Raw genomic sequence first — 14,432 nt, 5'->3', positions numbered from 1 at the left:
GTCCTATGTGCAATGCGTCTCACTCTCTCACTAAGCAAAATGTGAGATGCAAATGGGTGAATCAACTTTTAGAACACTTGGTTTCGTGTCCCTAGACTACCTACAGGCGTGGCTCACTCCGCGATTTCGTCGCTTTGCTACAGGTAGCTAAAAGTACATCCGTTCCACCCCAATTTTGGGGAAAGCCATAAGCCGCGCGTGGCGCTGTCGCCACCTAGCGGCCATATCTGTGCTGATCGTAACAGACGCGTTTTGTTAGAGAGTGAGTCTTCTGTACCTAGTACTATTTCTGTGCTACCTAGCAGAAAAAACTTTTCGCCCATACAAAAATCAGGGACACACCATTTTTGTCTTTTTTCTGCTGCGTTACCGAACAAAATGTAACTTTTATCTGAACAAGCTGTTGATTTTAATGTGTTAATTAAATACTTGGATCTAATAAAGCTCGTGTAAACGAAAAAGTAAAAGAAATCGACATGGTTTTTGAAATATTGTTTTTTTTTCTAGGGAGTCTAGAGACACGAAATCAGTGTTCTAAAAGTTGATTCATCCAAATACGCATTGGACAAAAATTGGATAAGTAGAATACCCCCTTAACACGTTCCCTGTGAATGCATCATATGTGTAGTATTTTAGGGTACAGATGATACGTGTATGCACCACTAATGATGCACGATCCCGTATAAACTTACAGCATTGCGAAAATTTACACGTGTGAGCTAGGTCTTTTTTATTTGCATGCACATACTGGCTATGAACCTTTTGACAAAAAACATGTTGCACGTGAGGACTCAATTTCTGGTTCCTAGGTACACAGACACAGGGAACGTGCTAAGATGGACTTAGATGCCTATTTGCCTGTCCCGGTTGGGTGCGTGGGTGGTCGAACTGTCACTGGCTTCAGAACTCGAACTGCGGATGTCACCATCTATCTAAAAAACATATAGGTAATATCTTACAAAGCTGTTTAAATACCACATTGCCACTTGTAAAAGTAAAATAAATGACAAACAAAAACAAAAAATAAAAAAAATCTTGTCTGATTTTAGTAACAACGGGCATTAAATTGCTCGTTGTTTATGGAGTTAGAAAACATATTACGGTTCAGGACTTAAATAATGTCACCCTGTATATTTCGATCCGGAGGTCGCGGGTTCAATTCCTGGCTCGTACCAGTGAGTTTTTCGGAACTATCATTTGATATAAAGTCGCTTTTCGGTGAAGGAAAACATCGTGAGGAAACCTGTATAGTGCATACATTTGCGAAGAAATTCAAAGGTGCATGTGAAGGCCCCAATCCGCATTGGGCTAGCGTGGGGACTATAGCCCAAGCCCTCTCGCGCATGAGAGGAGGCCTGTGCCCAGCAGTGGGACGTGTATAAGCTGAAATTATTATTATTCATCATCATCATCATCATCATGACTATGATTGGTCGAATTTATTTCTTGCCCACCATAATCCATACTAAAAATAAAAATACTAAGTTTATTAATACTAGATCCATGATAATTAGATATAGTTGGTTAAGCAGATCTTATCAGTAGAAAAAGGCGGCAAATTTGAAAAATGTACACGCTAAGGGATATCGTCTCATAAAAAAAATTGAATTTCGCGCCTTATTCTACTAACAAGATTTGCTTGACCATCTATAGGTTGAAAAGCCCCTCACCTGGCCATGCTTGATGGCTCTGTATGCTACTTGGAGTATCAGCCAAGTCCAGTAGAGATTCAGAGCGAGCAGCACCCAGGCCAGAAAGACCAGAAGTTGGAACATTAGGAACGGGGAGAAGTAGGCTGCGGCACGGTACGTCGCGCTGAAAATAAAAAAAATACTACAGATCTTCTTCTTCGTGGTCGTGACCTCATGTCTGAGGGACGTGACTCCTATGGGTTATTCTTCCTACCACTGCTCTCCAGGCCTCTCGATCTTCGGCCATGTGCATCGTTGCCTGGAGCGAAGTCTGGGTAATATTTTGGACCACATCTGACCATCTACTGGGTGCACGCCGTCCACTCCTTCGTCCGTCGACTACAGTCACTCACGTCGACTACTACAGACGTACATAACGTAATTATTTTCATTGTATTTTCACGGGAACGAACGAACCAGTCTCGGTACAAAAAGTACTGAGACAATAGCATGACAAATACGAACGTTTCCGAGAAAATACGATGGAAAACAATTTTGCACTACTTACATCTGTATAATGGAATTCATAGATTAATACAGGCCACAATGAGCCTTTTCATTTGATACAAAACACGATATATTGTAGTTTGCTAAACTATTTTTATTTTAGTTTTCTCATTTACCCCCTAAAAGTGACCTCTAGGTTTATAATTAATCTATTTACATTCGTAATTTATATGTAATATATAGACGGTCAAGCAAGTTTGTCAGTAGAAAAAGGCGCGAAATTTAAATATTCTATGGGACGATAATCCTTCGCGCCTACATCGTGCCGCTTTTTTCTACTGACGGAAATGGCTTAACAGAGTATAGTTACCTCCCAATTATGAAATAGGAATACATCCCTATCCTGGTCACAATCCACAGCGCGGTGAAGGCGGTGAACATGTATTCGCTCGCTCTGTGGTAGCCCGCGTATTTCGTCGCTTTTGTGGGCTTTAACAAACAAGTCGCTAATTAAATATCTTAAGAACGGGTCACTCACGTATTTTAAGTCGAAAAACGCTCGACACGGAGCTGGGGTCGGTACGGAGTGAAAAATGTCGACCGTTTTTCGACTTAAAATACGTGAGTGACCCGTTCTTAATATATTTAATATGTCTGTGTCTCACGGAAGTTCTGTTATTAAAGTAGCTAATTACTTAGTTAGCTAATTAAGCCTCGCTAATCCGGACCCTCGCTGAAGGATGTCTGACGCAGAAAGGTCTGGGTCCAGACCTGAGCTTTCTACACTTCATTTTCTATACATAGAAAGGGGTCCATATTGGGTCGCATAATAATTGATTGCCCTAATGTAATGTTACGCATAAAACTCATTTCGCATAATTGTTATTGTGCTGGAAATATTAACATTTCTGAAAAATTATAACACAAACCTAACCTAACCTACCCTATTCTACACAACCTATGCAAAATATTTTCGAAAATACTTTCTGTTTCAGCTGGAGAAAAAATATGCGAAAAGAGATTTATGCGTAACATTACATTATGACAATCAATTATTATGCGATGAGATAGGATCCCCATAGAAAGCATTACGTGATCACCGAGGCTCGGAAGTGGCTGTCTATAATAAACGTGTCGGACGTCTCGGCCTGGGCCCGGACCGTTCTAGAGTCGGACCAAGAAAATTCTGCAGCGGATTTGATAGCCCACGCAGTGCAAGTGTTATTTTAAACGTCAAACTTCTATGAAATTATGACGCATAAGTAACACTTGCACTGCGTGGGCTAATAATATCAAATCCGCTGCAGACTTTTCTTGGTCTAACTCTAGCGTGAGTGATCCTACCTTTATAGGGCACAATAAGATATATAATACGGAAAAATGGCCATAAGTATATAACTTATTTTTTATGCACAATTTTTGGACTTATAGTGGCATTAAGGCTTGAATTGAGAATTTCTTATAAGGGCACAAACACATGTTGTGCACAAAACACGCGAGGTTCGATAGGGGGTGAGTGGTCACGAAAAATAACGATAGATCACGTTGGGAGACGGGGGTATAAGGAGACCTCACGTGTATTTTTCTACAGTGAACGAAACTAAGAAAAAAAAACATACCACATGAGTAGATACTTTTTTCGGTTTCGTTAAACATAAATCTTCACTCTGCACTTCAAAATAGCGAGTCTATTTAACGAAAATAGAAAAATAAACAAGATTTTCTTTATACAATACCTACTATTTATCTTAAGATTAAAAAGGTCGAATGAAAAAATAAAAAAAAATACACGTGAGGTTGTGTGGGGGAGGGGGGTAGCCAAAAATCTCACCAAATATCACCAAGGGAAGGGGTTAAAAAGTAGCTGAAAACACCGCGTGATTGTGCACAACCCCTAACCTGGTCCGTGAAGGGTTTAGGGATATCCAGACGGGACTGATGAAATCAGTCGATTTGTTCAGGAAAATAATTGGTCAATCTCATATAACGTCCACACGTTCACAAATTAAATCACCAATTTGCATTCTACTATGAAAATTGGCATTTTTGTGTCCGCACCTGCTGATGTGATCGGGGAATCAAATTGGAATTTGCGTCCGCACGCCCTGTTCGATCGGAGAATTTCATCAGATTGGCGAAAAATTGTCTCGTCTGGATACAGCTTTAAGGACCTAAATCTACAGAAACTACTTGATCTAGAAGAAACAACCGCAATTTACACAAACTAGAATTGCCTTTTTCCTCATTAAACCTTGTCACATCTAGCCCTCATTGTATGTGTATCAAAATTTATAATCACCTTCCGAATTCTCTGAAAAACTTAGAAAATCACAAATTATTCGATAACAAGTTAAAAATCTTCCTTATTAATAAGTGCTTTTATAGTGTAAAAGATTACTTTAATGAAAAATATGATTAAAATGATCTCATAATATATATATAACGAAAATTGTTAAGCCAGTAGTTTTAAGTTAACTCTATTCTAGGTATAAATATGTTGCTGTGTCCTTACAGGGCGTCACTTAAACTAACCCAATAATATGTACCACCTTTATTATTCTATTCTATTCTATTCTATTCTATTCTATTCTATTCTATTCTATTCTATTCTATTCTATTCTATTCTATTCTATTCTATTCTATTTTATTCTATTCTATTCTATTCTATTCTATTCTATTGTATTGTATTGTATTCTATTCTATTCTATTCTATTCTACCTCTAGCAACGCTTCCGAGCAGTCAAGTGTAAGCATGAGCAGCGAGCCGATCCTGTGCAAGTTGCACACCCAGCTGAAACTTAACAACGAGAGCGTCGCGGCGTGGTGCACAACCAGCTGCCAGAAGTCCTTGCGACGGACGTCGACGTATAGCGACAGGGTCTGCGACAAGTAGAATCCCAGTGCGACTATGTACAACCACTCGATGTCGTTGGTGACGCCCTGGAACGGAAATTATAGACATAGACATAGAAAAACTTTATTTAACATCACAAACATCACATGAATGGTACATTTGAACATAAAATCTTAAAAACTTCTAAAACAAAATTAAATTTATGTTAACATATAAACAAAACAGCGTGATGTTAAAAAGGGGCTCGATTCAGCATGATGTTGCAGTAAAATTAACTGCAACGCTGATTTTCAGTCGGACCCTAATAAAATAATCATCATCATCATCATCATCATCTCAGCCTATATACGTCCCACTGCTGGGCACAGGCCTCCTCTCGAGCGCGAGAGGGCTTGGGCTATAGTCCCCACGCTAGCCCAATGCGGATTGGGGACTTCACATACACCTTTGAATTTCTTCGCAGATGTATGCAGGTTTCCTCACGATGTTTTCCTTCACCGAAAAGCGACTGGTAAATATCAAATGATATTTCGTACATAAGTTCCGAAAAACTCATTGGTACGAGCCGGGGTTTGAACCCGCGACCTCCGGATTAAAATAAAATAATAAAATAATAAAGAACCTAAAGTAAATAAAATATGTGACGGAACGGAGCGAGGAGTGCAATGGGTATCACTAACACTACAATTGGGTGGCGAGACCGTTAAGGGGTTGTGACCTAATTTTAAGATAAATAGTATTGTATATAGAAAATCTTGTTTATTTTTTTTATTTTCGTTAAATATGCTCGCTATTTTGAAGTGCAGAGTGAAGATTTATGTTTAACGAAACCGAGAAAAAGTATCTACTCATGTGGTAGGTTTTTTTTCTTAGTTTCGTTCACTGTAGAAAAAAACACGTGAGGTTTTCTTATACCCCCCCTCCCCCAACGTGATCTATCGTGATTTTTTCGTGACCGGGGGGGTCCCATCGAACCTCGCGTGATTTGTGCACAACCCCTAATAAGGAAGACAATCTAGAAACTCTTTCGTCGCTTTTTTCGGTTCTACAGAAGTACACATATCTACCTACGTCATCAGGTTGAGCAGAAAGAGTGATGCTTTTCCTTTTGACATCAGTGACATGACGGTATTCTCAATAAATTTTATATGCCGACATAGAGTAATATAAGTACCTAAAGAAAGAGTGGTAACGTCATACATCAGTTTCTTTACCAAAATGCGCGTTATTTCGTAGTCATCTAATATTTGTCGGCATTCACCACATTGACCTTAGGAATTATTTTTCTTTAGTCCTACTTCTGAAGCATGTTCGAGGCTACTAAGCTAAGCTCACCTGATGTGGGTAGCCGATGTAGCAGTGACCAACGTCCCATAACCACTCCAGGTCTCACAGAACGAGCCAGCAGAAGAACAGCTAATTGTCCTACTTCTGAAGTATGTTCGAGGCTACTAAGCTACGCTCACCTGATGTGGGTAGCCGATATAGCAGTGATCAACGTCCCACAACCACTCCAGGTCTCACAGAACGAGCTAGCAGAAGAACAGCTAATAGTCCTACTTCTGAAGTATGTTCGAGGCTACTAAGCTACGCTCACCTGATGTGGGTAGCCGATGTAGCAGTGACTAACGTCCCATAACCACTCCAGGTCTCACAGAACGAGCCAGCAGAAGAACAGCTCATTGTCCTACTTCTGAAGTATGTTCGAGGCTACTAAGCTACGCTCACCTGATGTGGGTAGCCGATATAGCAGTGATCAACGTCCCACAACCACTCCAGGTCTCACAGAACGAGCTAGCAGAAGAACAGCTAATAGTCCTACTTCTGAAGTATGTTCGAGGCTACTAAGCTACGCTCGCCTGATGTGGGTAGCCGATATAGCAGTGATCAACGTCCCATAACCAATCCAGGTCTCACAGAACGAGCCAGCAGAAGAACAGCTAATAGTCCTACTTCTGAAGTATGTTCGAGGCTACTAAGCTAAGCTCACCTGATGTGGGTAGCCGATGTAGCAGTGACCAACGTCCCATAACCACTCCAGGTCTCACAGAACGAGCTAGCAGAAGAACAGCTAATTGTCCTACTTCTGAAGTATATGTTCGAGGCTACTAAGCTAAGCTCACCTGATGTGGGTAGCCGATGTGGCAGTGATCAACGTCCCACATTCACTCCTGGTTTCACAGAACGAGCCAGCAGAAGAACAGCTAATAGTCCTACTCCTGAAGTATGTTCGAGGCTACTATTAAGCTAAGCTCACCTGATGTGGGTAGCCGATGTTAGCAGTGATCAACGTCCCACAACCACTCCTGGTCCCACAGAACGAGCCAGCAGAAGAATAGCTAATAGTCCTACTTCTGAAGTATGTTCGAGGCTACTATTAAGCTAAGCTCACCTGATGTGGGTAGCCGATGTTAGCAGTGACCAACGTCCCACAACCACTCCTGGTCCCACAGAACGAGCCAGCAGAAGAACAGCTAATAGTCCTACTTCTGAAGTATATGTTCGAGGCTACTAAGCTAAGCTCACCTGATGTGGGTAGCCGATGTAGCAGTGACCAACGTCCCACAACCACTCCTGGTCCCACAGAACGAGCCAGCAGAAGAACAGCTAATAGTCCTACTTCTGAAGTATGTTCGAGGCTACTAAGCTAAGCTCACCTGATGTGGGTAGCCGATGTAGCAGTGACCAACCTCCCACAACCACTCCAGGTCTCACAGAACGAGCCAGCAGAAGAACAGCTAATAGTCCTACTTCTGATGTATGTTCGAGGCTACTAAGCTAATCTCACCTGATGGGGATAGCCGATATAACAGTAATCCACGTCCCACAACCACTCCTTGTCCCATAAAACCATCCAGCCGACCATCAGGTTGTAAAAGTAGAAGGTAGCCCGCCAGCAGCTCTCGCGGAACTTGACGAGCGTGGACGGTTTGTCCTGCAGCCGCCGCCGGCGCCACCAGCGCTGCACCTGCCGCTCCGACAGGTCTAGCTGCTTGGCCAGTGCACATAGCTGGAAGCGTTTGCAGAGATGTCTAGTCTTTCGGTTTTCGCGGTAGCCCCTCACTACCGCGAAAACCGAAATTCGCAAAGCGGGGATCTGTCGCCTTCACTCCAATGAAGGCGTAATTAGAGTGACAGAGAAAAATGCCCGCAATTTGCGAACTTCGATTTTCGCGGTTATAGCCCTGGCCAGTGGGCCTGGCACAGGAGCGGCCCGACATCTCGCAGACGAGATAGCTAGACTATACCATGGGCGTACGCAGCATTTAAGGGGTGGGGCAGAAGTAGGGGAGGCTGGGTACGTTGTAACAGGGTACGGTTGAAACAGAAATTCCTAGCTTATGGTCAGAGACCAGGGTGGGGCAACTGCCCCACCTTGCCCCGCCGTGGGTACGCCTATGGGCTATACCCGGTTTTCCCGTAACTCAGGCGAGAAACTGTCGCGTCGCTCCTGTCGCTCCTGTGTTATTCAATGATTTCAAAGTTCTTTTCATCTTGAAATGTTCTTGGTCTATTTTTTTCTGCACGTTTTGAAAACCTTCTTACATTATATTAGGTAGGTAGGTACGGTAGGTATATGTATTACTATGACGTATGAAATATTGTATATTTCAAATATACGCCAATAAGTTAAAAAGTAAATAAATTATCGTAAGACCCAAGCCAATTTTTGCTCTTTTGAATTTATAACTTTCTTTTATTTCTAAGAGTTCATAACTCGAATTAAATTTGTACTCGTACAAGTACGCGGGGACTTACGAGTACGAGGTTAAATGAAACTGTCGCGGTCGTCAATAGTTAAGAACATTGATTAATAATCCCTAATCTGAACGGGACCTTCAAAGTGGAAACTTGCATTGTTTACTCATAAAAGTTGAAAGAAAATTTTAGAAAATTACCTGTTTTGACGCGGGATTGGCCTTATATGCAGCTTCCAGCTTGTGGTTTGGAGGAACCTCTATATTTCTATCATGTTTAATGCCTAGTGCCTTGCCGAACGGAGCAAATATATATCTGTAACAAGCTCCAGTGTTAGTACACATGTAAAATACATTGACATATATCTCTAAAGGCCCCAGTACACAATGGGCCATCGCCGGCCACTCCAAGGGACGCAGCCTTGTGGTAGAATGAGATAGCAATATCATTTGCTCTCTCTAACGCATAAATGCGTCCCTTGGAGTGGCCGGCGATGGCCCATTGTGTACTGGGGCCTTTAGACTGACTTTGCGGACAACAAGAATGGGGCCAGTACAGCGGTGTGCCGCACACGAATTCGAGCCAATCGTGCAGTCTTATTACGCCACAACGCGATTGGTTGATGAGTTCACATCACGCGCGCGATTGGTCGTAACTAGCTGCGTCTACTGCACGATTGGCTCGAATTCGTGAGTGACACCGCTGAACTAGCACCATTATCTTAATGCCCATATACCCGTCCTTAGATACCTAATTATATTACATGTCAATGGTAAAATGTAAACACAGAACACGCATCCAACTAATTTTATGTTAAAAAAAATTACCCATACGATTTTAAAAGTACAAATTGCCTAAACTCAGGATGCTCGTCAGCACGATAAATTGCGTACATTGACCCGCGTGTTCCTATATTTGTCTGACGCGCGAGCACAGTCAATTTGCTATCCCGCTCGCACAGTTTCACTCGCCGGGTATTACGAGGGATACAGCAATATTACGCGTGCGATACAGATAAGAACATAGGTCAATGTACGTAATTCCATGTGCTAAGCGTCCTTTAGTACTTACTTGTCCAATACGAAGCGCAGCATTATTAAAATCAACGCCATTGGAACAGTAAGCCAAAGATGTCGATGGTCGGTATAGACCACCGCTGTACCGGGCCTGGGCCCGGGCGCCACATCCGACCACGTGACGTTAGGCGGCAGCCACAGAGCCTCGCTCCAAAACGCGTCCAACAGAGTCTTAAGCATCTTGTTATTGACTTAATGACTTAGTTTTGCCACAGTCTCACGTCAAATGCGTCTGATAACGACCGAAAGATCTCGAACATATATGACTCAATACTTGAGGCCAATTCTGTTTGAACAGTTTTTATCTCACTTTGATAATTTGTACATTTTCGGGTAGTTGTAACATTTATTGATTAACCAACCAAATACAAAACCACCTCGACCTGACTTAAACCTATGTCAGGCGTGTCTCACTCCGCGATTTCGTCGCTTTGCTACAGGTAGCTAAAAGTACATTCGGCCCCAATTTGCCATAAGGGTTTGCCATAAGCCGCGCGTGGCGCTGTCGCCACCTATCTGTGCTGATCGTGACAGACGCGTTTTGTTAGAGAGTGAGTCTTTTGTACTTAGTACTATTATTTATTCTGTGCCTATGTACATTATTTCATCATGTAATGTTTTCATCTACCCTCAACTACTGGCTTAAGAAACCATTTAAGGGTAGATTTTGTTTACTCTTTTTTAAATACCTAAAGATACCTATCAGGTACAGACTATAACTACTACCACAACTTAAGAGCCATTTTGATCAGTACTAGTAAAGTCAGCAGGAGAAGTTGCTAAGCGGGCGAGGTGTTGAAAATTATCTTGACACACTCTTATTCTCTCACAATAAAGTCATTTTGAACATGAACACCTGGCTGGATTAGCAACTTCTGCTGCTGATTGTACCAAAACAAAGCTTAATTTTTGTTTAATATTTGTTTTTGTAATTAAACTAATTAAGTAAGTTGAATTTGGTTGTCACCAGAAGATACCAGCTTAACCGAGAGGAAAAACATATCAAATTGTCAAAAGAGAATCGGCATTCTTATTTTTCCGGAAAAAAATATGCATGGAAAGAACAAAGAAATGGGCGTTTTGCTGTCAAATATTCACAGTGCATCTAAGGCCGACAATTAGCACGTATTGTATAACATTAGGTAGGGTAACAGCACCAGTGGCCAGCCAGGGACCAGTGGTCAGCCTTTTGAGTCGTTTATTGGTCATAAATATCTGGTATATTCGTTTAAACAAATCGCGATTACTCAAATAGGAGCTTTGATTCCTTATTGGTTAATACGTCACACGACAGGTACGGTGAGGGAACGGGGGGAAGAAATATACTCGTTCATACAGGTGCTGTTTGTCGAAGAGTGCAAAAGTGTCATGTCCGCCATATTTTTTTCTGCACGTGGTGTACTCTTAACAGGCAAGAAAAACTATGTTTTAATGTTATAAGTTATTATTTTTGTTAATGATTGGTTTGATTATTAGTTTATCTATTAAATTGGATTATGTTTTGATGAAAATATCAATATTTCACTTATAAATTGAGGGGGCTGGCCACTGGACAACATTTTTTTCCAAAAAATCCAGTGTTCAGCCCCCCACGGCTGACCTTTGGGTTATTCGTTTATTTTATTATTTTCGAGCCAATGCGACCGTTAGGACCGTTAAATTTACATTTTCAAATTTAGTTAGGCACGCCCTAGTCAATTTTAAGTAAAATCCAGTAGTCAGCCGCATTTGAAATTACGTTATAATGCGGCTGACCACTGGAACTTCTTCACTTCACTTCGCGGATCCAATACTCAGCCATTGACGTTGCTTGGTACGTTGCCGCCAAAAACATTTTTAAACCCTATCTCATTGAAATAAGGTTCAAAAGTGTATACATATTTATGACGTTAACTATACATAACTATCACTTTGCTTTTTCCTGGTAGGTATAAGACTTTGTTTATTAATAAAAAAAATAATGATAATCATATTGTTGGTTATGTTACTTATGTTATAAATATAAGTGATTTTGATCAAATCATTATGAATATTATATAGGCTGAGTACTGGGTACACAGAGGCTGCTTACTGGATTTTGGAGGCTGACTACTGGAGAAAAGTGCCACTTTTTGTTTAAACTAAATTAGAGATATTATAAAGAGGATTGTTATTTTTTTAAATATTTTGTTTTAAAATTATGATAAACAATTGATCTAACTATGTCATTTGTTTAATTATCCGAGTAATCCTGTAGAAATGCCGAACGTTCAAACTTAAAAAAGTCGTTATAAGGCTGACTACTGGTGCCTTTACCCTATCTACATTAATTATAATAATTATGGTTATAGCACAGTGTAAAAAGTAACAGTGAACGCCTATGATGTTTGCGTAAATGCCGATACCGCACAAGAACACAGTAGGGTTGTCACTTTTACAAAACCGCCCAAAAATTACAAACATTTAAAATGACACGCTAGCACTGTAAGTTGTACCGCGCTACTAACAATAATGGCGATATATGCAGCTCGGGTGCGCGCGACTCGCCCTTCGCCCTTAGCACCCCGCATGATTATACTAAATCATCATCATTCTCTTGCCCTTGTCCCATTCACTTGGGGTCGGCGCAGCATGTCTTTCTCTTCCACACCTCTCTGTCGCCCGTCATTTCATCATTCACTTGCATTCGTTTCATATCATCTCTCACACAGTCCATCCACCTTTTCCTCGGTTTTCCTTTCCTCGTACTTCCCTCCACATTCATTCGTAATACCTTTCTCGTCACATGACTTTCATCCCTCCGCATCACATGCCCGTACCACGCTAGGCGATTTGCCCTTACTTTTTCTGTTATGGGTGCAACTTTCAGGCTTCCTCTTATATACTCATTCCTTATCCTATCCATTCTCGTCACGCCACACATCCATCTCAACATTCTCATCTCCGCTACATGCAATCTCTTTTCATCCGTCACCTTTAGGGCCCAACACTCTGATCCATACATGACGACAGGTCTTATGACTGATTTATATATTTTACCCTTCAACCGAAGAGGCATTCGGGCGTCGCAAATGGTTCCCGTGACCTGTCGCCATTTCATCCATCCTGTGCTAATCCGGTTTTTCACGTCACGGTCAATATCGCCATCGCACTGTACGAGCGAACCGAGGTACTTAAAGTCGGAGCAAACCGGCAGTGTAACGCCGTCGAGTTCTATGGCAGCAAAACTGGAGAGACCGCCAAAATCGCAGAACATGTGTTCCGTTTTAGATCTGCTGATCTTTAGGCCAACATTCTCCAATTTTTGCCGCCATTTCTCAAGTCTGCTCTGCACCTCAAGTTCGTTTTCACCAACAAGCACAATGTCATCGGCAAACAGCATACACCAGGGTGCCTCCTCCTGTATGTCTGACGACAGAGCGTCCATAACAAGCAGGAAGAGGTAAGGGCTTAAAGCCGATCCCTGGTGCAAGCCTACCGTGACACTGAACTTGTCGGTGGTGCCAGCAGCTGACCGGACGCGTGTACAGCATCGGTTGTACATTGACCTGATTAGCTCTACATACTTCCCAGGCACACATTTCTCTTTCAGAGCCCACCACAAAACCTCTCGGGGTACTCGGTCGTATGCTTTTTCGAGGTCAACAAACACTATATGCAGGTTCTTTTTGGCATGTCTGTATGTGTGTCATTATACTTAATCATAATCAAAATAAGCAGTTTTGACTTATTCACAGTGTTAGTGATGGTACTTGCCATATTAACTATTCCAAATTTTAAGTACCTACATCAAACGGTCTTTGAGAAAAACGCATTTTAACCGATTTGCAAGACCGAAGTGATCCCATAAGAGAACCGTCAACAAAGTTTTGTACGGTGCCCTAAAAAGGGTTTTACATAGAAGGTACCTACCCTGTCTATAAGTACGGCTTCGTCGAATGACTGTATTGATTTAAAGACTGTGGGTTAGTGTGAAATTAATTTGAGCAAATGTAAAATTCACATTATTTCTTGCCAAATTGACTGTAAGTGACGGCATTAATAAATGTTACGGATCTATATCTGAATCCCTAAAGTCTTTTCTCCTATCTTTGCATTCCCTAATATTGTTTGTCATAATGATCAGTTGTCCTAACACTCGTATACCCTAATTTTGGTTTCCCTATTATCGACTGGCCGATTTTTTTTGTCCTAATATGTTTTTCCCTAATGGCACTTTCCATATTGGGTATTTATCCTAATGTTATGTAGCATAATTCTTTTTTTGCCTAATTATTGTTAGGCCTAAATATTGTATATCCTAACCATCATGTTACCTAATTTTACTTAGCCTATCGTTTCTTGACCTAATACTCGTATGTCCTAATTTAAATTTCCCTCCTAACCTAACCAATGGCAGCACTTCATTTTTGCGAGGATCGCAGTTCTAACCTAACCTAACCCACTTTTGTGACAGCAGTTCGTTTTTTCGAGGGTCACAGTTCTAACCTAACCTAACCCACTTTTATGGCAGCAGTTCGTTTTTTTGAGGGTTATATACAGTTCTAACCTAACCTAACCCACTTTTGTGGCAGCAGTTCGTTTTTTTGAGGGTCACAGTTCTAACCTAACCTAACCCACTTTTGTGGCAGCAGTTCGTTTTTTCGAGGGTCACAGTACTAACCTAACCTAACCCACTTTTGTGGC

The 14,432-nt window shown here is 41.5% G+C and overlaps 1 protein-coding gene across 1 annotated transcript; it reads right to left on the bottom strand.

Moving 5' to 3' along the window:
• Positions 1-842: 842 nt before the first annotated feature.
• On the bottom strand, positions 843-9,947 carry LOC134676607 (ceramide synthase 2-like). The gene is made up of 7 exons (XM_063535001.1): positions 9,763-9,947; positions 8,892-9,006; positions 7,781-8,002; positions 4,857-5,078; positions 2,509-2,627; positions 1,671-1,815; positions 843-932 (listed from the first exon to the last, which is right to left on the bottom strand). The coding sequence occupies exons 1-7, from the start codon at positions 9,945-9,947 to the stop codon at positions 843-845; spliced, it is 1,098 nt and encodes a 365-aa protein (XP_063391071.1).
• Between the last annotated feature and the right edge of the window lie 4,485 nt (positions 9,948-14,432).

This window comes from Cydia fagiglandana, chromosome 24, assembly GCF_963556715.1.
Source record: "Cydia fagiglandana chromosome 24, ilCydFagi1.1, whole genome shotgun sequence".
Taxonomy (NCBI): domain Eukaryota; kingdom Metazoa; phylum Arthropoda; class Insecta; order Lepidoptera; family Tortricidae; genus Cydia; species Cydia fagiglandana.
Note: the sequence above shows the minus strand (reverse complement) of the source record. Positions and strands in the feature narration are given on the sequence as shown.